This window comes from Cricetulus griseus (genome assembly GCF_003668045.3).
Source record: "Cricetulus griseus strain 17A/GY chromosome 1 unlocalized genomic scaffold, alternate assembly CriGri-PICRH-1.0 chr1_0, whole genome shotgun sequence".
Taxonomy (NCBI): Eukaryota; Metazoa; Chordata; class Mammalia; order Rodentia; family Cricetidae; genus Cricetulus; species Cricetulus griseus.
In genome coordinates, this window is record NW_023276806.1 from 7,496,972 (window position 1) to 7,520,717 (window position 23,746).

Genomic DNA, 23,746 nt, shown 5'->3' on the forward strand with positions numbered 1-23,746 from the left:
GTACAATTTGTCCAAAGAAATTTGATGTCCTGTTTTTATTTTACCTTTTGTATTCTGAAATTCAGTAATAGTAGTTTCCTTTAAGGCATGTTTGAAGACAGCATGGGTTAGATAAGGAACCCCTTTCTGTAAGTTCTATTACAGCCAGGGTTACCTGCACACAACCCCTGTTTCATCTTGACCCTTGTTAGCTTGTTTGGAAGCTATGACTGCCTTTATCATGCCACAGACAGCCCAGGACTTAGTTACTGTCCCCCACAGAGTGCCAGAGCGTACTGTACACTGCAGAGATGTTTCATGTTCATGTGGTCATCACTCCCTGCAACCGAGCCCCTCTCAACTCTTTGCACTCCCTTTGGCTGGTAGATGTGTAAGGTGCCACTAACTGGTCATATTGATGGAATCAGGCCAAGAACCATGAGTCACTTGCTTAAACCACAGAGGCCATTGTTTCTCAAAACTCATATTTCTTATAATATTATGTATAAATAATAAAAAAGTGGTTTTACATTGTCGAATTAATTTAATATGTGATTTTTGCCAGTGCAGTCTTTTTGTCTGTAAGATGCTGGAACGCTCAGCATAACCACACAGTTCTGAGTCAACTTTCAGATTGTCCTGAGCTGTCTTCGTGTTTGGGTGTAGACATTCCTGCAACGCATCTTTCAAGCAAAACAGGTCAAGATTTTCTTTCCTCTTCTCTCATGCCTTTAGTGCCTTTTGGCTTGTGCTTGAGGCTGGGAGCAAGAAAACAAATGTGAACAGAAAATCCCTACTCCCATGCAACTGCAACTTCCCATCCCCATGTAGCAGCCTGTGCCTGCATGGGTGCATTCTCTGCTAATTCAGAAAAATGGGAAGGCATACCAGATGGGGCTAGGGGTGGAAGCGTGTGAATAAATCCAGTTTTAAAAGGTTGGTTTTAAAGAGCTCCGGGAACTTGGTGCTGACCACAGAGTTTCTCAGTACCTGGAACTGCTGTATCACTCTTGCAGTCCTGCCATGGTTTGGGTTCAGTGTTGCCCAAGACCTGTGTATTAGTAAGAAACTTCTGAGAATTCCCCTTCAGTGTGGTACACCCTAAGGCTTTGCTTAAATAAGAAATCTTCCTTTTCAGAATGTCTTTGAATAGAGGAGGAGAAACCGTTTGGAGACCCCTGCATCCCTTATCCTAGTACATAAGTTCCTTTTCTAATTGCAACTAAGAGGGCGACAGACAGCTCTGTCATTCCAATGAATGGGGAGTTCATTTCTGGTGTACTTTAGTATCACATATTTGCAACTTATGTGTTTTTAACTTTTTCATTTCTGAGCTTACAATTTAATTACATTTCTCTCTTCCTATATTTTTACCACCCGTAGTTCTCACACTTTCCACTGTGTGGTCCTTTTCTCCCTATTCTGAGTTCATCTCAGCTCTTTGCCCCTTTTTTTTGCAAAGGTTGATAGACTTGTATGGTGTTGATAATTTGGCCATACCAATGAAATCAGGGCAAGAAGAAAGAACTGCCTTAAACCAGAGAGGCCATATCTATCCTTAAATGAGAAAAGTGCCCACCCTGCTGAATACTAAAAAACAAGACAATCTATCAAACAAACAAATATCTAAAGCCCTTATAAAAATTGGTAGGTTTTGGCACTTTTATAGGGTATGTGGTGACTCTTTTCCCCACTGAAAGCCTGAAGAAGCTAAGGCCAGCTCTTTCTTAATTCAAGGCGATGCAAACAACCACTCTGCTAACAAAGAAAATAATATCAAATAATTACAAAAGCATGACAGTGAACAGTGGGCTTTGCTTATCATCATGAACCATTTATACTTAGAAAAGGCTGATGTACAACATCGAGGCCAACTTGCTAAATGTGTTTTCTGGGTATGAAGAAAGACCATGCCCTATCTAGGAATGAATTCTACATGCCTTTCCCTACTTACGCAATTCTGATTTGTCTCTGTAAGCTAAGCATTCACAATGCAAGGCCAGTCAGTCAGATGAGATTGCTACTCCACACTGTCCATCTAGGAGACCATTTTATTTATATGTGGCTGAAACAGTGGGGCGGGGGTAACATGTTTTGCATGCATCCGTCCCTTGCCTCAAACGCTTCCTTTTGTTTTTGAATGACCCTGGAAGACAGGCATCCTTCTGTGTTCATCCAGATGGACCCCCTTTCTCTTGGACTTCTGAGTTTGCTTTGCTTGTTTCTTGAAAACTGAAGCTGAAATAAATACAGCTCACCCAGAGATTATTTATCTGCTAAACAGTGTAAGGAGACAGGAGAAATCACTTAGAAGGCATGCTTCAGTGTGGTTTCAGAATGGTGCCCTGCACCTTCGGGTCGGGTACAGAACAAAGGCCTATCATGCAAGAAGTCCCAAGGAAGTTTTCTGCTTCCACTCCAGTCCTTGCAAGACCAAAGCACTGCCAACACACTTTGACTTAGAGGATGAAGGTCTGTCTTTATAATGAACTTCATTTACCCTGTCCATGGAAGGCCACTCGGCTTTGTATGAAAGGAGAAATCTTGGCCTCCTTGGATTGTTTTCCTTGGAAAAGGTGACTTTATTAAGTAACATTCTTATAGCTAAAATCATAACGTTTCCCCGTGAATGCTAGATGTCAATAATGCTTCTCCTTGTAGTATTAAAAAAAACCCCAACACATTCTTTAGTTGATAAAATGCTAAACTTGCATGGTTTCAAGTGAAAAATCACAAGAATATTCAAATCTATATGTGGCTAGTGGAAATCATCTTTAAGAGTATTTTTACCTTGGAAGGCAGAGGCAGGAGGATAAGTAGCTCAGGTTCAGTCTCAGCTACAAATTAAGTCCAAGGTCAACCTGGGATACATGATATCCCAACCCCCAAAACAAAACAAAACAAAAACAAACAACCAAAAGTATGTTACTATAGCATATTACATTAATTGAATTCTTTTTTTAAATTGCAGTCCTGAAATTCTTGACTTGCCTTTCATTACTTTTGTGGTATTCTATATTGAACCTGTGTTAATTATTCTGGTTTACATTTATCTCACATTGGACAAAACAGATCAAATTTAATCTGCTCCTAGTGTGTTTGTTTTGTGACTGACCATCTCTCAAGTTAGTGGAAAATCCTCAATGACAAGCCAATGTCATCTGTTTCTACTTTGCTTCTTTTTGTGCCTCATATGTGGTTTGGAAAGGTCCAAGGAAAATATAGCCCTCCTTTAGAACCCTTTAATCACATATAAAAAATCATGAAGGAAATAACATCATTATGGCAATGACTATTAAGTGCCAAGGATATCATATAAGGGTTTTGCTTGAAAAATATTATTTTTTTGAAGAATGTTATCACTTTTTTGAAATATAACTATAAAACTGTCATGATGGTGATTGTTTTGCTTTTAAAGTTCTTGCTTAGAAGTTTTGTTCTAAGAATTCAGAATTAATTATTGTATTAGCGAAAGCCCTTCAAGCTCATCTCCTACTTGCACAGGCAGCTAGGACCTCAAGGTACCTTATAGATGCCAACATGTTGAATTGCACAGCATTCTTCTTGTACTTGTGCTCAGACACAGAGAACATTAGTAAGTGTTCAGAGGTCTTCACCCAAAAGATGTAACAATTTTCCATGTCTGTATTTAGTATTGTGAGTTATTATCCAACACAATTAGCCATATCTGAAATTTTAGTTAAAAACAAAATATCCCCAGGCATAGGGGAAGCAAAATGCAAAAAAAATTGATTTGACCATGATTTGTGGAGAAAAAGAAATGTGGCCAAAAAGAGTATCCAATTTATATTCTATTGTTATAATAATGTAGATCTGACTCTAGGGTTGTCTGGACGAATTTGCTAAAATTAACACTTAAATATTTTCTAAAAAATAGTTGTTCTCTTCTTTATAGATCATGACACTTCCTAATCTCTCATCTTGCCCTCCTTCTAAACTGGCCTCTAATTTACCTGAGAAAAATCTAAAATTTAAAAATAGGCAGCTCTGTTAGTTGGCAATTGATATTAAAATCACTCTTGATTTTGTAAGAAGCATTTTGGTCTTTGAGAAGCATCTTTACTCCTGTCATTGAAATGTTAAAGCCCTGTAGTCATAAGTCCCCCCATGTGTTCACAGCCACCCAGAGGTCACAAGTCCCTCCCATGTGTTCACAGCCACCCAGAGGTCACAAGTCCCTCCCATGTGTTCACAGCCACCCAGAGGTCACAAGTCCCCCATGTGTTCACAGAAGACCCATACCTCTCAGACTTCCATTAAAACCAGACGGAGCTTCAAGGAGCCAGCTGTAGCATTTTTGTTACAGCAAAGCAAACCTTTATCTTGATGTATTCATCTCATTTTGAACAGAATGCTTATTGGCCCAAGGGTCTTGCAACCTCTGATGGTTTAAGACCCAGACACCACTGCTTGCACTCATACCCAGACATATGTGTACTCAGAGGACACTATAGTTCTTTGTGTTTGTGTGAATTCTATGTATGTCCACATAGCAGAGGGAGGCTGCTCTGTCTTCATTTTTTTCCCTTGAATCAGGTTCTCTTACTGAAGCTAGAGCCAAGATGATGACCAGGGAGCTCCAGAGACCCTCCTGTGTCCCCTTCTGAAGTGCTGGGTTTATAGGCAGTCATGGCAACACCCAGCTTCTTATATGAGTGCTGGGATCTGAGCTCAGGTCCTCATGCTTTCACGCCCCACTCCTGTACATGCATGTGTGCACATGCATGTGTGACGTGTATCTACACACACACATGAATGAGTACAGTGTCCCTTGGAGGCCAGAAGTTGGGTCTCCTGAAGCTGGAGTTACACACAGTTATGAACACCTGATATAGGTTCTGGGAACTGAATTTTCAACAGCAGTACTTGCTCTTAGCTGCTGAGACATCTCTCCTGCTCTAAGTTCTTGGTTTTTGAGCAGATCCAAAGGTATGGCTTTAATGATGGTTTACTATTTTTAAAAGAAGTCAATGAAAACACACATGTAAATGTATTATGTTTACAAATTCCATTCATTTATCCAATCAATATCTCCTCGGTGTTTTGTGTTTGTCAGACAATGTTTGTTAAAGCTAAGGCAGTGCTGCTAGGTGATCAGCAGTGTCTTCCCTTATGTAGGTTGGGCTCTTCTGTAGGTGTTGGTTGCTGAGAGTAAAGTTCAGTGTAGAGTGTGACAGAAGATAAGTTAGCACAAAAATTTTCAGGAAAATTTCAAATTATGGTTCCCCAAGTGGGGGTGGGTATGGGGGGATATTTCAGATCAGATGGCCAAGGGCAGTATCACAGGAACTAACTGCTGCGTGTTTAAAAGAATACAGCTATCTATGACACTGCAAAGTTTTGTTTTGTTTTGTTTTTTTCTAAAAAAACCCTTAGACTATTTTAAGAAGTCCCCCTAAAGAAGCAAACATTTCTAGAGATAAAAAGAATGATGGTGCTGCCTTGAGTAGTCTAAGCAAGTTCTGTCCTGAAATATCAATGGTTTCTGAGTAGACACACTTCACTCAGGCTTCTGCATCCAGGAAGGAAGAAGGGCTTGTGTTCATTCCCAGAGAAACAGGGAAACTGCATTTCCTCCTTTGATCTTGTATTCACCTACCAAACATTTGTAAGACAGTCACTGTGTGCAGACAGATCTCAAGTGTATGACTTCTGTCACTGAGCATGTCTGTCAGCGCTGACTCCGTTTCAGTGAGAGTATGAAGTTAGTCTCCTTGGTCCATGCTTGGACCTCTATAAAGTCAGCTCAGTGCATGCTGCAGTGTTTGCTTCCCATCAACTTTGAGCATACTATCCGCATGTCCTTTGACAAATTATTAAGAGTCTATGTGTGGTCTCATTGAATGCGGAGGCAGCTTGTGAGGTTTTGTGTGGTCTCGTCGACAGCACAGCCGGGCCTACAGGCAAGCAACCATGTCTAAAGGACCTGCAGTTGGTATTGATCTTGGCACCATGTACTCCTGTGTGGGTGTCTTCCAGCATGGAAAGGTGGAGATAATTGCCAATGACCAGGGTAACCGAACCACGCTAAACTATGTTGCTTTTACTGACACAGAATGATTAATTGGGATGCTTCGAAGAATCAGGTTGCAATGAACCCCACCAACACAGTTTTTTATGCCAAATGTCTGACTGGACGTAAGTTTGATGATGCTGTTGTTCAGTCTGATACTGTTGTTCAGCACTGGCCCTTCATGGTGGTGAATGATGCAGGGAGGCCCAAGGTCCAAGCAGAATACAAAGGAAAGGCAAAAAATTTGTACCCAGAGGAGGTGTCCTCTATGGTTCTGACCAAGATGAAGGAACTCACAGAGGCCTATCTCAGGATGACTGTTACGAATGCTGTGGTCACAGTGCCAGTCTACTTCAATGATTCTCAGCAACAGGCTACAAAAGATGATGGAACTATTGCTGGCCTCAATGTGCCTTGAATTATCAATGAACCAACTGCTGCTGCTATTGCTTATGGACTAGATAAGAAGGTTGGAGCTGAAAGGAATTGCTCGTTTTTGACTTGGGAGGTGGTACTTCTAATGTGTCTATCCTAACTATTGAGGATGGAATTTTTGAAGTCAAATCAACAGCTAGAGACACTCACTTGGGTGGAGAAGACTTTGATAACAGAATGGTCAACCATTTCATTGCTGAGTTTAAGCGAAAGCGCAAGAAGGACATCAGCGAGAACAAGAGAGCTGTCAGGCGACTGCGTACTGCCTGTGAAGGGGCAAAGCGCACCCTCTCCTCCAGCACCCAGGCCAGTATTGAGATTGATTCTCTCTACAAGGGAATCGATTTCTAAACCTCCATCACCTGTGCTCGATTTGAAGAATTGAATGCTGACCTGTTCCAAGGCACGCTGGACCCCGCAGAAAAGACCCCTCGAGATGCTAAACTAGACAAGTCACAGATCCATGACATTGTCTTAGTGGGTGGCTCTTCCAGCATCCCCAAGATTCAGAAGCTTCTTCAAGACTTCTTCAATGGAAAAGAAGTGAATAAGAGCATTAACCCTGATGAAGCTGTTGTTTATGGTGCAGCTGTCCAGGAGGCCATTCTATCTGGTGACAAATCTGAGAATGTTCAGGATTTGTTGCTCTTGGATGTCACTCCTCTTTCCCTTGGTATTGAAACTGCTGGTGTGCTCATTCAGGTCTATGAAGGCGACAGGACCATGACGAAGGATAACTACCTGCTTGAAAAGTTTGAACTTACAGGCATCCCTCCAGCACCCCGTGTTGTTCCTCAGATTGAAGTCACTTTTGACATTGATGCCAATGGCATCCTCAATGTCTCTGCTGTAGACAAGAAAACAGGCAAGGAGAACATGATCACCGTCACCAATGACAGGGGTCGCTTGAGCAAGGAGGATATTGAACGCATGGTCCAGGAAGCTGAGAAGTACAAAGCTGAAGATGAGAAGCAGAGAGATAAGGTTTCCTCCAAGAGTTCACCGGAGTCCTATGCTTTCAACATGAAAGCAAGAGTTGAAGATGAGAAACTTCAAGGCAAGATCAATGATAAGGACAAACAGAAGATTCTAGACAAGTGTAATGACATCATCAGTTGGCTGGATGAGAATCAGACTGCAGAGAATTTGAACACCAGCAGAAAGAACTGGAGAAAGTCTGCAACCCATCATTACCAAGCTGTACCAGAGTGCTGGTGGCAAGCCTGGAGGAATGCCTGGGGGATTCCCTGGTGATGGAGCGCCGCCATCTATCTGATGGTGCTTCCTCAGGGCCTACCACCGAAGAGGTGGATTAAGTCAGTCCAAGTAGAGGTGTAGCATTGTTCCACAGGGAAACATTAGAAGGACCTAAATTTAGCAAAGTTTCATGGTAGTTTTTAAATTTAAACTGCTAACAATAAATTCCTGGGCATTCTCAATATTTAAACATGGAAAATGTACACAGGAAATAAAACATTGCACTTTATACACACTGTATCCTAAATGGAAAATACAATGTCTAATAAGGTGGAAAATGGAATGTCTAAATAAAACTATTTAAATTGGCACAAAAAAAGAGTCTATGTAAAATTCAGTTTGGATAAAAATAGATAAGAGACCTTATGATAAGGGACATATTATCTCATAAGTATCTAATAAATTAAGGTGCTACCTGGTCCTCATTTATTATGGCCATGGTTGTGGTTGTACTCTATCCTCTATTGAAATTCAGTGGTAATTGAAAAGTAGTGACCACATGTGTTACATGGGCATATAAACATGACTAAAATAAGATTTAACTTCAAATGAATGCACAGTTCATTTGTGGAAGTATGGGCAGAACTAGCTCTGTTACAAAAGACTCACGGAATGCATGGCCTTTCAAGGGACTCATTTTCTGAGGAACCTCTTCTACAGGTACATACTGCATTCTTGGCCAAAGCCCTTGAAATTGGGCTCATATAGACTCTGTTTTATGAAGTGAGTTCTGACCTGTGCTCTGTTTCAGAAGGGCAATCCTTGCCTTCTGAGTTTTCTGGATAATTCATGAACTTTGCTTTCTTGAGGGGGTTAAATGACCCTGTCTTTTCCTCATACATTTCTTTGCCATAAATGTAGTAAATGACAATAGAAGTTCATGCCATATTCTGGTTTTCTTTTTATTATGAGCGTGCTTAATAAGGTCAACTCTTCTCTGGGGTGCCATACAGACTCCGCTATCTTTAGGGAATTTAGTCCTTGCGGGCTCAGGATCTCATCCTAGCAGCTAGTTAAACCACTCAGGGCCAGCTGCATGCTAATCCACTTCATCATCTGTATTGAATGGTTTACCCATGTCCAAACCATCGGCTCATTTATTTTCTCTTGTGTGCTTCTAGAGAAACCATATTGTTTGAAGTGAGGCCATTTTTGAGGTGTGATTTGCAAAACCTCTCATGAATACAGTGTCTTTCACATAACTGCAGAGGAAGGGCTTGGCTTTCTGGTGTTACAAATAACAGCACAAGACCTGGCAACTTGATAGAAGACAATAATAGAAATAATATGATGGACAAAAGGTGGTAGCAGTGGGGTTTCAGTTTTCACAGTCATGCAAGAAATAACCTTCCTGATATTTACTGATTTCTCTAGAGGAAGAGAGCCTCAGTGATATGGAGTGACAGGAGTGAACAGTGAGTAGAGATTGGTGATACTGTGCTTTGGATTTGGAAATGATTATAAAATACATACAAAGATGTCCCTATTGCCTATCTTGAATGTATTCACAATTTAAACATAATTTGACACTAGAAACTGTTTTTTTATGTTTATTTACATAGATTAACTATGGTGAGCTGTGTCAAGGTCCTGAAGAAGGATGTTGGGGCTTTAACACTGCCTTTTCATTACTCTTTGGGGCCCAAGAGTAAATTCCAGGGGAGCCTTTTAATTTTGTCATTTCCCAATCTGAAGTCATGTAACGGCAAGGTTTCTAGGCTCATATGTTTGGAGCAAGTCTGAGCTCATACATGGAGAGGCATCTGAGCTGTAGTTTTGACCCTGTCCCCTCAGGCAGGACAGGAGAGCCATCCTTCTGGTCAGGTTCTGGCCACATGGGCTAGCTGCCTTTATTAATCCCCTTCCCCAGAGCTGTAGACCCATTGTCTCTTCTATGCTAGCCTGGAGCTGTAGACCCGTTCTCTCTTCTATGCTAGCCCTTTCTGATCTCTGAAACCTCTAATATGAGTTGTTTTAACCTTTGTGTCATGATTGTGCTATTTTCTCCAATGATGGGAAAATTGTTAGATGAGAGAAATTCTTTTTTCTTTACAAAAGTGTGTGTGTGTGTGTGTGTGTGTGTGCGCGTGTGCGTGTGCGTGTGCGTGTGCGTGTGCGTGTGCGTGTGCGTGTGCGTGTGTGTGTGTGTGTGTGTGTGTGTGTTTGTGTGTATGCCCGCATGCCTTGTGTATGCTTGTATATGTATATCTACATGTATGTGGGTGAATTGCACATGTACACACCTGTTTGTGGAGATCAAACGTCAACTCAAATGTCATGCCTCAGACCCCACCCACCTTGTTCTTTTGAGATAACCCCCCCTTTGATAGGCTGGGTAGGCAACATGCCCCATAACTCACCCGTCTCCTCCCGAGTGCTGGGAGTGCCAGTGTGACCCACCATGCCCAGGCTTCTGTGAGTGTTCTGGGGATCAAGTTAGGTTCTCCTGCTTACATGGCAAACACTTTAGCAGCCATCTCCCCATACCTAACTCCAGAAATTCTTCATAAAAGGAGTAGAAGCTTAGTACTTATCTCCCCCAGTTACTTCCAGGAGGGAAACACAGCTATTGGTTAAACCATAGAGCGAAACTCTCCTATGCAATTGTGTCATCTCCATAGAGTTCAGCTACAGGGTTATGACTCATTTCACTCTAACTTATTTGTGCTGGTGTTCTAAATACTTTAAATAGGACCACGGCAAGGCACATTGCAACGAACAAAGTGAGTGATGTGTACCCATCACATAACATCAAGAATTTAGAAGTTGACATTTTCAGTACTTTAAATTGGTTGTTGTTGGAACTGGGGAGATGACTCAACAGTTAACAGCTCTTAAGCATGCTTGCTGGTCCAGGAGAACACCGAAGTTTGGTTCCTAGCACACACATTGGCCAGCTCACAACTGCCCATATGTATTTCCAGCTCCAGGAGACCTGAAATTCTCTTTTGGCCTCTGCAGGTATCCACATGCATGTGTGGACACACAGACAGACACAGACACTCATAAACATAAATAAAAATAATCTTACAAGTATTGTTCCTTAAGTAGATATCTGGGTTATTACCAGTGTAAGTGGTATTTTAAAAGGGATTTTATTTTTGTTATAGGATATCATTGGTGTTGCTGGTATAGAGTATGGAGAAGTGTCTTTGATTTTTTTCCATTCCTTTCTCTCTTTTTATAAATTAGTTCAAATTAGGAGCAAGCTTGCTTCACATGTCAATCCCTTCTCCCTTATCCAACCCTCCACCAGCCCCCACCTCATCTAATTTGGATATTGAGTGTGCTCTTTGCCCTGAATAAAGGACTGCCAGCAAAGGCTTTGTCCTCAGGTTTGCCTGTTAGAGGGAGAGACCTAGTGGGAGCACTTTATGTTACTAGAGGTATTCCTTTGGGAGGCTAAATTTTTGTAGATGCCTTGTTACTTCCAGTGAGTGTCCAATGGTAGGATGGTGGTGGCACACGCCTTTAATCCCAGTACTTGGGAGACAGACACAGGCAGATCTCTATGAGTTTGAGGCCAGCCTGGTCTACAGAACTAGTTCTAAGGCAGCCGGGGATACACAAAGATACCCTGTCTCAAAAAACAAAATCAAAAACAAAACAAAAGAAAAAAAAGAAAGAAAGGGGTGTCCAAAAGCCTGACTCTGGCAGCTTGCTTTCTCTCTTCTCCTGGTTGAGATGGACTCACTGTCTTTGCTCCCACATGGACAGCTGCCATTGCCTCTGCTGTGTGTCACCAGGGCTCTGTAGCCAAAGCTCAGACACTGAAGTCTTATGATACTGTTTGGACTTTCATCTTCTATAAAGAAGCACACTGGGTGTGCTCTCCTGCTCCTCTCCATATTATTGCCTGAGGCAGGGTCTCTCACTGAACTGTTTGCTGTTTCTGTTACCCTGATTAGCCCTAGAGCTTTCAGGATCCACCTCTCTGCTGCCATGCCCATGCTACAGCTATAGGCGTGAGTAGCAATGCTCAGATTTTTTTTTTATCATTTTTTTATTTGAATTAGAGACAAGATTGATTTACATGACAATCCCAGTTCCCTTCTCCCTCCCGTCCTCCACTACCACCCCTAACTAAAACCCTACCTATCACATCCCCTTTCTTGTATTCTTCACCTGACTGAACCTTTCTGCTCCCTCATGACCTCTGCATTCTTCCTCTTCTTCCCTTCTCATTCTCGTAGCTCCCGCCCCCCTCTTCCTATGCTCTCAATTTGCTCAGGGGATCGGGACCCTTTTCCCTTCTCCAAGGGACAATGTTTGTCTCTCTTAGGGTCCTCCTTGTTTCCTAGCTTCTCTGGCAGTGTGGATTGTAGGCTGGTAATCCTTTACTCTATGTCTAAGATCCACATATGAATGAGTACATACCATGTTTGTCTTTTTGTGATTGGGTTACCTCACTCAGAATGGTTTCTTCTAGTTCCATCCATTTTCCTGCAAATTTCAAGATTCCATTGTTTTTTTTTTTTTCCCCTGAGTAGTACTCCATTGTGTAAATGTACCACATTTTCTCTATCCATTCTTCAGTTGAGGGGCATCTAGGCTGCTTCCAGTTTCTGGCTATTAAAAACAATGCTGCTATGAACATGGTTAAACAGATGTCCTTGTTATATGAATGTGCTTCTTTTGGGTATATGCCTAGGAGTGGAATTGCTGGATCTTGTGGTAGACTGATTCCCATTTTCTTGAGGAGTCGCCATACTGATTTCCAAAGTGGCTGTACAAGTTGTCATTCCCATCAGCAATGAAGGAGTATTCCCCTTTCTCCACATCCTCTCCAGCACAAACAGTCATTGTGTTTTTGATTTAGCCATTCTGACAGGAGTAAGATGGTATCTCAGAGTTGTTTTGATTTGCATTTCCCTGATGGCAAAGGATGTTGAACACTTTCTTATGTGTCTTTCAGCCATTTTAGATTCCTCTATTGAGAATTGTCTATTTAGTTCTGTACCCCACTTTTTAATTGGATTGTTTGGTGTTTTGGAGACTAGCTTCTTGAGTTCTTTGTAAATTTCAGAGATCAGCCCTTTGTCAGATATGGGGTTGGTGAATATCTTTTCCCAGTCTGTGGGCTGCCGTTTTGTCTTAATGCCCAGATTTTTATGGGGATACTCAGATTTGAACTCAGGTCCTCACAGTTGCAGAACAACTATGCTTTCCCCTACTAAGCCATTTCCTTAGCCATCAATGTCATTCTCACACCTTTCTTAAAGAGCATTTCTATAATTTGGATCTTTCATGTACCCTAGAGGCCTGTTTGTTGATGGCTTGGTCCACAGTAAAAGCTTTGGGGAATGGTGTCTAGCAGAAGAATGTTAGACAATGGTAGGCATACCTTTGGAAGGATATTAGGGTCCTAACACCTGCTCTGTTCCTCCTTACTCCTGACTGTCATTAGTTGAACAATTTTCTCTGATTTGCCACGAAACACCAACAGTCTTGATACACAATGAACATGGATTCAAACCTCTGACCCATGACTAGACTGTACCAACAACTGTGTACTTAGATATTTTATGGAAATAGACTAAGGATGGCATTCTATGGACAAATGTTTTAGGCTATACTTATTTTATGTATTTATAAATTTAGATACCTATCTATATCTATACACATCATAGGATCGGTATTCAAAGTGCTGAAAATTACATGGGCAAAGGCATATTCGGTCAAAGATTCAAGTCAACAAGTTGTAATCTAGAAAACGCCAGAGCCTATCTTGGATTATAACTAAAGAAGAGGAATTTGAGTCTGCTGCTCTGCTGAAAAAAATTAAAAGCACAATTTTAGTAGGGCATGGTAACACACACCTGAAATCCCAGCACTGAGGAAGAAGAAGCAAGAGATAGGGACAAAAAAGAAATTCAAGGCCAGCTTCAGCTACACAGCGAGATTGAGGACACCCTTGGCTATCTGAAACCTTGTGTAAGAAAATGAGAATTAACCAGAGACCAAACATAAAACATAATTATGTGTGACCCTGAAGGGTTAGTTCAGATGCTGAAAAACAATATCTAATATTGCCTTATCCTTGTTACCTATTAAGTGGATGGACTAAAAAATCATGATAACTAAAATTATTTAAATTAACTTGACTGTTAATTCCACTGTTAATTTAATCAATTAACTTGATCAGCAAGGTCTGTTTCCTGAGCTGAAGCTTGTGTGGATTTTGCTGTTGACTATACTTCAGTTCTGCTTTAGAGTCAAGCAGACCTCATTTCTCCTCCAGGTCCAGCTCCTCCCAGCTGTGCAATCCACTGTTTCTTTCTTTCTTTTTCCTTTTTCCTTTGGTCTGGAAAGAGAACATAAAAATATACAGAGAGTTTTGGAGAGTACATGTGGTCTATGTGCTTAGGATAGCTTTCTGAAATCCTTAGTTTCTGTAGAATTTATGGATGTCTTTTATTTTTAATGGAACACCCATTTCATTAAGAGTTCCCATCAAGTGACAAATGATCATATTAGCTCTTGGAAATGCTTTGGGCAATCTTTTCAAACTATTGTAATAATAAACCACTGGGGCAATTGGAAATTTCTCTCTGGAAAAACATTCTCTATTTCAGGACAGATGGTTTACCAAAACACCTTATTGGTACCGTCTGCTTTTGCTATAAAAGGCGTGTTGTAAACAGTCAAATAAAGTAGGGTTTGCTCATGAAACAATGCCTTTCTAATTCTGTGACCAACTTGCAGCTACTCATTTTCATCATAATTCATACACACGATGCTTGTGATTGCTCTGGTTATGCCATAAAAGATAAACACTTCTTGATTAGAATGAAAATGCCTATGTCTATATTTAGAATATAAACAAATTTTTATATTAACTGTGGGTTTAATAGCAGTCATCATGACTGGAAACCAGAAGTCCCCATGCCGTAAAATGCATAGTTTTTAAAAAAGCCTCAAATGCTGGCAGGATAGATGCCAACTCTCTTCTAAAACTGATATTTTGACTATTAACTTTTTACTTTCATAATTGCCAAAGACAGAAGTGATGGAGTAAGGATCACAACCAGAATAATGACTGCTTTGAATAAATGACAAAAAGCAGGTCCAACAAACATCTGAGCACCCATGTAAGGATGAGATGACAGAGACTATCAAAATGAAAAACATGCATTCATCATGGGATGGACATAAAGACACCTAAAAAGGACACACCACTTTATGCTATCATCTTACCTTAAAAATGCCAGGTGTGGTGGTGCATACCTTTGGTTACAGCACTCAGAAGGCAGGAGCAAAGCTAAGAGGCCAGCCTGGTCTACTTGGTGAGACCCTGCCTCAAAAGAAACAAATAAAAAATGCTGGCATTGCCTCATGCTAGCAATCATTTTATGTTTGTTGGTTCATAATTTTAAAAAATCACCCTTTTATTCCAGAACAGATTCTAACCTAGTATCATTTTGGCAACTATCATTTCTTTATGTCTTAAAAAACAGTGTGTGTGTGTGTGTGTGTGTGTGTGTGTGTGTGTGTGTGTGTGTGTATGTATGTATGTATGTATGTATGTATGTATGTATGTATGTATGTATGTGCCTGTGTGTACATACAAGAAGCTGGGGAGACCACCAGACCCCTTGGAGCTAGAGGTGCAGGCATTTGTGAGATGCCCTGCTGAGACTGCAACTCCAGCCCCCAAGACTGCACAGTAAGTATTCTTAAACATGGACCTGCCTCTCCAGTCCTGGCATCTGGGTTCTGACAGATAGACAGTCGCCTTGGTTATGGGATTCTCAGCCTATCAGAGCCATCAGCGACCTTCCTGCTCCCTTATGTCCTCCTCACCCCTCCTCTTCTCCCCTTCTCATTCTCCTAGTTCCCTCTCCCCTCCCCGTCATGCTCCCAATTTGCTCAGGAAATCTTGTCCCTTTCTCCTTATCCGGGGGGGACCATGTATGTCTCCTTTAGAGTCCTCCTTGTTGCCTAGCTTCTCTGGTGGTGTGGATTATAGGCCGGTAATCCTTTGCTCTACGTGTAAAATCCATATATGAGTGAGTGCATACCATGTTTTTCTTTTTGTGACTGGGTTACCTTACTTAGAATGGTTTCTTCTAGTTCTATCTGTTTGTCTGCGAATTTCAATATTCCATTATTTTTCCCACTGAGTAGTGCTCCATTGGATAAATGTACCACATTTTCTCTATCCATTCTTCAGTTGAGGGGCATCTAGGTTGTTTCCAGGTTCTGGCTATTACGAATAATGCTGCTATGTACATAGTTGAACAGATGTCTTTGTCGTATGAATGTGCTTCTTTTGGGTATATGTGGTAGACTCATTCCCATTTTCCTGAGGAACCGCCATACTGATTTCCAAAGTGGCTGTACAAGTTTGCAATTGGAATCCAGTTGCAGAGAAGGAAGAGTGATGGGCAAGGGGTCAAGACCAGGCTAGTGAAACCCACAGAAACAGCTGACCTGAACAAGAGGGAGCTCTTGGCCCCCAGACTGATCACTGGGAAACCAGCATGGAACTGATCCAGACCCCAAAAATGTGGGTGTCAGTGAGGAGGCCTAAGAAATATATGGGGCCTCTTGTAGTGGATCAGTACTTATTGCTAGCGTAGGAATGGACTTTGGGATCCCATTTCACATAGAGGGATACCTAAACACATGGGGGAGGGCATAGGCCCTACCCCAAAGGATATAACAGACTCTGAAGACCCCCATGGAAGGCTTCACTCTCCCTGGGGAGCAGAAATGGTACTGGATAGATAGGGTGTTAGTTGGGGGCAGAGGAGGAGACGAGGGAGAGGGAACTGGAATTGACATGTAAAACAGTCTTGTTTTTAATTTAAATAAAATTAAAAATTTAAAAAAGAACAAAAATAAAAAAAGAATTAAAAAAAATTGTTTACCTACAATCCACAACCCCAGAGAAGCTAGAGCCCTCCTCCAGAAACAGACAGAAGCAGATGCAGAAATCCACAACTAACCAATGTGCCAAGCTCCTGGAGTACAATAGAAGTGAGGGAGGAACCATAATGTGAACAAAGGAGTCAAGAGCATGATGGGGAAACCCAGAGGATCAGCTGACCCGAGTGAGTGCGAGATAATTGACTCGGGTCTGACAAATGGGGAATCTGCATAAGACCAAACTAGACCCCTTAATAGAGGTGACAATGGTGTGACTGGGACATTATATGAGGCCACTGGCAGTGGATATAAGATCTCACTCTAATGCACAAACTGACTTAGTGGGGTCCATTTCATATGGAGAAATACCTTGCCCAGTCTAGACACAGGGGTGTGGGGGTGGAGAGGCGCCTTGGTCCTGCCTCAAGGAGATGATGGGACAGGCTTAGTAGACTTCCTAGGGGAGGACTTACTATTTCCAAGGAGCAGATGGGAGGAACAGGGAGTGGGAGGAGCGGGAAGAGAGGAGGGAGGGGGAACTGGGATTGGAATGTAAAAAAAAAAAAGTTGAACTTGTAAAAATAAGATTCTGTTTGCAAGAATAGGGTCAATCTGTAGAGTTAAATCACCTCAAATGTATTCAATACCAAAATAGTTTGTAAATGTCAATTTTCTGAACGCTAAGGTCCCCAGGGCAGCCCCTCCACAAAGTACCGGGAAGAATCGCTTTTGTTATATGAGAAGATGAGTTGTCACTGAATCATGGTCAGCCTTCCGGACTTCAGTGTAAAATGTAATGATCACCCCTTGGGTAACACAGTTGTGAATGATGATAGTGTGCCAGCCAGTGCATTTGACTTCCTCACACACAAGTGATTCCTTGTAGGACTGATCAGCCATCTCCAAAGCCGAAAGAGGGAGAATGGTCTGCTTAGAGAAACTATAACGTGAAGTCAGGCACAGTGAAAACTTCTGTGTCTTAGCTATGTTTCCATTGCTGGGATGAAACACCATGACCAAAAGCAAGACAGGGAGAAAATGGTTTATTTCACTTACTTTCCCATGTAACAGTTCATCACTGAAGGAAATCAGGGCGGTAATTCAGAGGAAAGGAAGCTGGAGCCAGGGGCTGATGCAGAGGCTGTGGAGGGGAGCTGCTCACTGGCTTGCTCAGCCTGCTTTCTTTCCTATAAACCCAGCGCCCAGGGATGGCACCACCCACAAAGGGCAGGCCCTGCCCCATCAATCACTAAGAATATGTCCTCCAGGCCTGCCTACACAAGATCTTATGAAGCAAATTTCTCAGTTGAGGTTCCCTCCTCTTAGATGACTCTAGCTTGTGTCAAGTTGACATAAAGCTAGCCTGCATAGTCTGCTTCAATGACTAGATGAGAACTCTATGTGATTTTCACAAACGTCATTCGCACGGAAAGAGATCTTGTGACTATTACACAAAGGCTTTTGGTATCTAAGAATAGGGCATCTCTCCAGGAAATGATTTGATTATGTATTCACTTAAATCACTTAAAAAATGTTGTGCCAGGAAGAAATTGATTCTACATCTGAAGGATGCTAAGCTTACAACTAACTCCTCAGACAACAGGGGTATTTATGTTCTCATGGTGCTCTGGTCAAATCCAGGATCTCAGGCTGGTTCCGAAATTGTCTAACCACTAAGCTGCATCGCCAGTGCTTTAAAATTAATGAAGCCCAAACAATGAAGTACCAATGCACTACAAACTTCTATGATGGTGTTTTATAAAGAGCCCTCCTTGGAGCAATTTCCTTGTCTTTACTGAGCTACATGCAGCATTGTAACTGCACCATGTTGGTCCCTCCACTTAGAGACATCACACATCCCAACTCACCCAGCAAAATCCTATTGTCCTCCTGTAAGCCCGGTGCTGGAACAGAGCTAAGAATTGGTTAGACAAAAGAATGTGCATTCGAGATGACAATATTTCAGTGTGATGATTTGCTAGGTAATGAAGCTAAATCATTTGTTAGAGAGGATTTTCCTAAAGCTTTGCTTCAGTACTATTGTCATCTTGCATAACATCTGGAAATCCACTCACTGCTAGATTAGTGTGTTTCTTGGAAGCTCAAAGAGATAGAAACACAGACAAGCTTCTTGAATTTGCCATTCCTGTCCGATTTTGCTCTTCTGGTTTTGGGACAGGGTTTTACCACGTAGCTCAGGCTTGCTTAGACTTACCATGTGGCCCACACTGCTCTCAAACTTGAGAGTCTCTTGCTACAGCCTTTCAAGTGCTGGGATTATGTGTCATCATGTCTGATTTACCACTGCTTTCCCTTGTAAATGTCCATTGGAGTCCTGACTCAGGTCAAGACATGTGCAGACACAGAGTATGTGTAGCTTTGATAATCTCCATAGTAAAACTTTGGTAACATGGACTCTGTTGCTGTCACTGAAGTCACAGATCCACTACTATTATAACCTTAAGTAGTTGACATAATTTTATTTTATAGCCTGAATGGAACAAAAGTCATTATGTCATTTATTTTGCTCTTTGTAACCTGGAAATTCACATGAACTCTCCTCATACATTTCTTTGACACTGTTGTGAGGGTCTGAGAAATTATCAGTGTAAACAGTAGACTGTTTTCGTACACAATCCAAACACTTCATATGTCTACTTCTTCCAACCACTGAAAAGTGGATGATGGCTTAATGGCAACAGTGCTTGATGCACAAATGTGGGGAATGGAGTTTAGGACCCTAGGCCCTAGCTAAATTTCAGGTGACATGGTGGCCCACCTGTTACCCCAGCACTTGGGAGGGGTTACCCCAGCACAGGGCATCCCTAGAGCCATTTGGCTAGCTTGACTACCTAATTTCATGAGCTCAGTGTATGAGATGAATATCAGTGAAGATAAATCTTAGAAGATACCCAATGTCAATCCTTGGCAACACATGTGTACCCTAACACATGCAAATTTATACACACAGAGACACACAATCAGAGATACACACACAAAGACACAGACACACAGACACACAGACACACAGACACACAGACACACAGACACACAGACACACAGACACACAGACACACACACACAGACACACACACACAGACACACACACACAGACACACACACACACACACACACACACACACACACACACACTGTACCTTCCCATAGTTCTGTAGCTAGGAAACTCTGTATACTAGTTGGAAGGCTGTTTGATGAAAGTCTTTCTGGAATGTAAGTTTGGGTTGGCCAGTCAGAGCATGCTTTCTAGGCTTGTGACATGCTTGTCATTAGAGGCCACAGTACACGACTATAAAATGAAACCATCTGCACAGCTTGCAGACACTCAGTCCTCATCTTGATCCTAGCTCCCCAACATCCTGCCAGTTGTATCAGAGCTCTGCTTTCCAGAAATTCCCCACACCTTCAATACTGTTTCACTTATATGCAAATGTACAAAATACCCCACATGTTCTTATTCTTTAGTAAAATAGTTATTTCCACAAACTACTGGAGCTGGGAGAAGTATGGCTTAATAAAACAATGTGTGATACCACTAAAAACAATTAGTAAATTACACACACATACACAAAACCAAAGGAAAATCAATCAGAATCCTATTATCCAGAGTTAACCAATGAAACATTGGTAAATACCTCTATAGTTTTATTGTATGCAAAATAACATTTTTTAAGATTTGAGATAATATAAAATCATTTGATGACTTGCTTTCTTTAAGAATCCTAACACCAATTTCTCTGTATAGTTCAGTGTGTAAAATGACCCCAATTTATCCTTTGTTGGACACCATGATTGCTGTAAACTATCAGTAATGTTTTCTTATCAATAACATCCTAATTGGTGTTTTCTTTTATAGAAATATTCTACCTATATTTTTCTTGATGGCTAACTAATTAATGATCTGGGTGGGCCCTGCTCTTTGGGCTGAAGCTACCGGCTAGAGGAGAGCTATGAATGGCTGGGCACTGGCTTTGTGTTCTAGAGAGAAGCTAGGACATGGACAATTTCAGCAGATGACTGATTATCTCTTCACAGTCACCTGGTGATCAAACTACTGTTCCCAGGAGAGGAGAATCAGAGGGGTGATGCCATGTAACCCACACTTTAAATGTGCATATCTCCATCCAGCTCAAGGCAGGCTCTTTGATACAATTGCATGGAGAAGGTTTTACAGGATTTACAGGGCTGTGCCTGCCTGAGCTTTGAGATACCAAGAGCACATTTTGTTCACTAATAGAAAGCACATGCTTTTTACATTTGTAAGGCAAGAGAAATATTGACTCATTCATCCTTGAACCAAAACTGACACGATAAAATTCTCACGGGCAGATGATAGATTTCACAGTGTCTGCTTTATCCACTCTGTGTCTTCAATGCCTAGCCCATTGCCTGGCCCAAAGGAGCTACACAGATATTTGAGGAGTGGAGACAAAAAGCAAAGTGAAAATATCTCATTTCAATTGCCAAACAAGTCTTGGCCCCACTTGTGTGAGGCGTGAGGCCCATGCAGGTACGTTTCTTCAGTTGTACTGCGTAATTAGGGGAAGCAATAACACCTGTGTCTGCATCTGATCTGGGTGCTCTGTCAAGATACATTTTTCACTTCGTTGGTTGTAGCACATTTAGGTCTGCAGTTTGATACATTATTTTCCTGGAAAAGAAGCTGCTTCCCAAAAGATCTGCTTGGGCTGAAGATCCTGTTTCTTTCGAGTGATAGCCAATTACCCTGGAATTCCCATTAGCTTATGGCACTGCAGAAACACTTAGAAACTTTTAGTGGCTCAAAATATTGGACCTTTGTGAGAACTGGGCAGGGTTTTCTCTGGTAATCAGTCGTACTATGAGGTACAGCCTCGAGGGATAAAAACATGAGTGAATTTATGAAGTGCATGTTGAACACTGACTTTGTACTTGGTAGCAGAAATGAAAAGACACTCAAAGGTGCCTAAACCTGTTCAGGATTGTCATGTGCTTGGAGTGGCTATGGAGACTTGGGTAGGGACCAGAACCACTGCAGCTGAAAATTCATTTTGATGGAGATGATGAGTTGGAGGTGAGGCTATTCTTAGGTACAGTTTTTGGGATGAGTAGGAATTAGTGGACAGAAAGATAAAGCAGAGGATTTTTAAAATAAAAGCAATGCAAGTGGATACATGAAAGGGTGCCACACCTCTGGGGCAAGTGATGCCTCCCAAGCAGTGGGAGCAGAGGCTTTGTGCCCGTGATAGGAGGTTTTCAGGGCCAAGTGTTGGGTGCATCATGCATCGGTCACTATGGAGTGTGCTGTATGGACAATGACAGTTTTGTTAAGGGCCCCGCTCTTCAGTCATTGATGCCATAAAGACCTTTCTTTCCTACAATACTCTTGATTTTCTTTTTGTTCGGGATTTTCAGTTTTGCTGTATTATCTCTTAACCCAGATGGCACAATGTTCCAAGCATCTGTATAATATTTATGAATTATCTTCTATTCATTTATTAATTGCTATTTTCATAGACAGGATATTTTCAATATTCTCTTATGTGCAACTTTGTATGTGGCAGTGAAATCTAGGTTTGGTGATTTTCCTTATTTTAATATATATTGATAATGACTTATGGAACCAGCTCTACAAATGATCTTTACAATTCATGCACGAAGTGGATCAAGTGTACCCCAAGAGACACTGGTGTGGCTAAGCCAGAGCTGTAGAAGGGACTCGTCTCTGCAAATTCCTTGGGAAGTTCTGTGCAGATTCCTGGGAATGTAACTCAATAAAGGCGGCAGATGAGGAAGGCAGAGCTGTGGATATCAAGTGAAAAGTTGGTAATGTTGTAGCTACTAATGGGAAAGTCTAAAGTTCTCTTCCTTTTCTTGTTTGAGACAGAGTCTTTCTTTACAACTCAGACTGGCCGTGAACTCATGATCCTCCTGTTCCCATCTTTAGGATACAAGCATTACAGTGTTCAGCAAAGCTCTTGTTTTAAAGTACTTAAAAGCATATGCATAATTTGTTTAAAAATACTTTCATTTTCTATTGAATAAGCAAATGTGTGTTTGCTTTAAAATTCCTATTCCCAGATATATAATTGCTGATATCAATATTTGTTTCCCCATAAGTCTGTTTGTACACAGTGGAATATAATTTTTGTAGTCTTCATGTCAGCTTGAATTTAAAAGGTTCTATGGTTCGTGTCTGCAATTTATGCCACCTTTCACCAGTATTTTGCAGAATAGTAGCACTTTGAGGGATGTAATGCAAAGGTCATGCCGAATTTGTAGTCCATTTGAAAACTATGGGGCTGAAGGAATGCCTGTGATCAACAGCTTTCCCCATTTTGCTTGTCTTCTAGGTAACAATGGCCAACATTGCAATAAACGGAAGTAATTCCCCAGTGACCTGTGAAACGACACTCTTTGCTCTCCGAATGGCCACGTGGAATCAGATCTTGGATCCCTGGGTCTACATTCTGCTCCGGAAGGCTGTCCTTAAGAACTTATATAAGCTTGCCAGTCACTGCTGTGGCGTGCACATCATCAGTGTGCACATCTGGGAGCTCAGCTCCATCAAGAATTCCTTAAAGGTTGCTGCCATTTCTGAGTCACCAGCTGCAGAGAAGGAGAGTCAGCAAGCATCCGTTGAAGTAGGACTGTAGGCCAACGCAGGGCTAGAAGAAAATTGGGGAAAGATTTGGAAACATCTCAGCTGATGGGATACATAGCCTAACTGGAACATTTGGACCTCACTGTGTAGTTTGGGAGTACACTGGACTGACACAGCTTCCGAATATTGTTACACTGGCTGTTGCTGCATGGTTGTGCCTTTTCACTTGTTGGTTTTTGTCAACAGGAGGTAAACTGATGCAATACGGTGGAGTTGAGTGGAACACAACTTTTTGAGTTTAGCTGTGTGACTTGTGTTTTTGGAATAAACGTATCCGTTGAGGCCCAATGAGGATGAATACTTGACCTGTTTGCTCAAGACACCTTAATGCTACCTGCACCATGAAATGGCCATTTCATTGACGTATAGACAAGGCTCAAAGTAACACGAGACTCTGCACTTGTTTGTGTGTGGGGTTCTCGTGAGTTTACCAGTCCACACAGCCTTAATCAATGTCTGCATGACCAAGGCATCTGAGATTCACAGTGCTCGTGATGGTCACTACATAC

At 41.6% G+C, this 23,746-nt stretch overlaps 1 protein-coding gene and 1 pseudogene across 1 annotated transcript in view; both read left to right on the forward strand.

The window, feature by feature from the left end:
- Ptgfr (prostaglandin F receptor) overlaps positions 1-23,229 on the forward strand; it is a 34,699-nt gene extending 11,470 nt beyond the window's left edge. The window contains exon 2 of the mRNA XM_035451816.1: positions 22,927-23,229. Within this exon, the coding sequence (XP_035307707.1) occupies positions 22,927-23,229 (303 nt within the window). The remainder of the gene's footprint in view (positions 1-22,926) is intronic.
- On the forward strand, positions 5,849-7,802 carry LOC103162519 (annotated as a pseudogene).
- Positions 23,230-23,746: the final 517 nt, after the last annotated feature.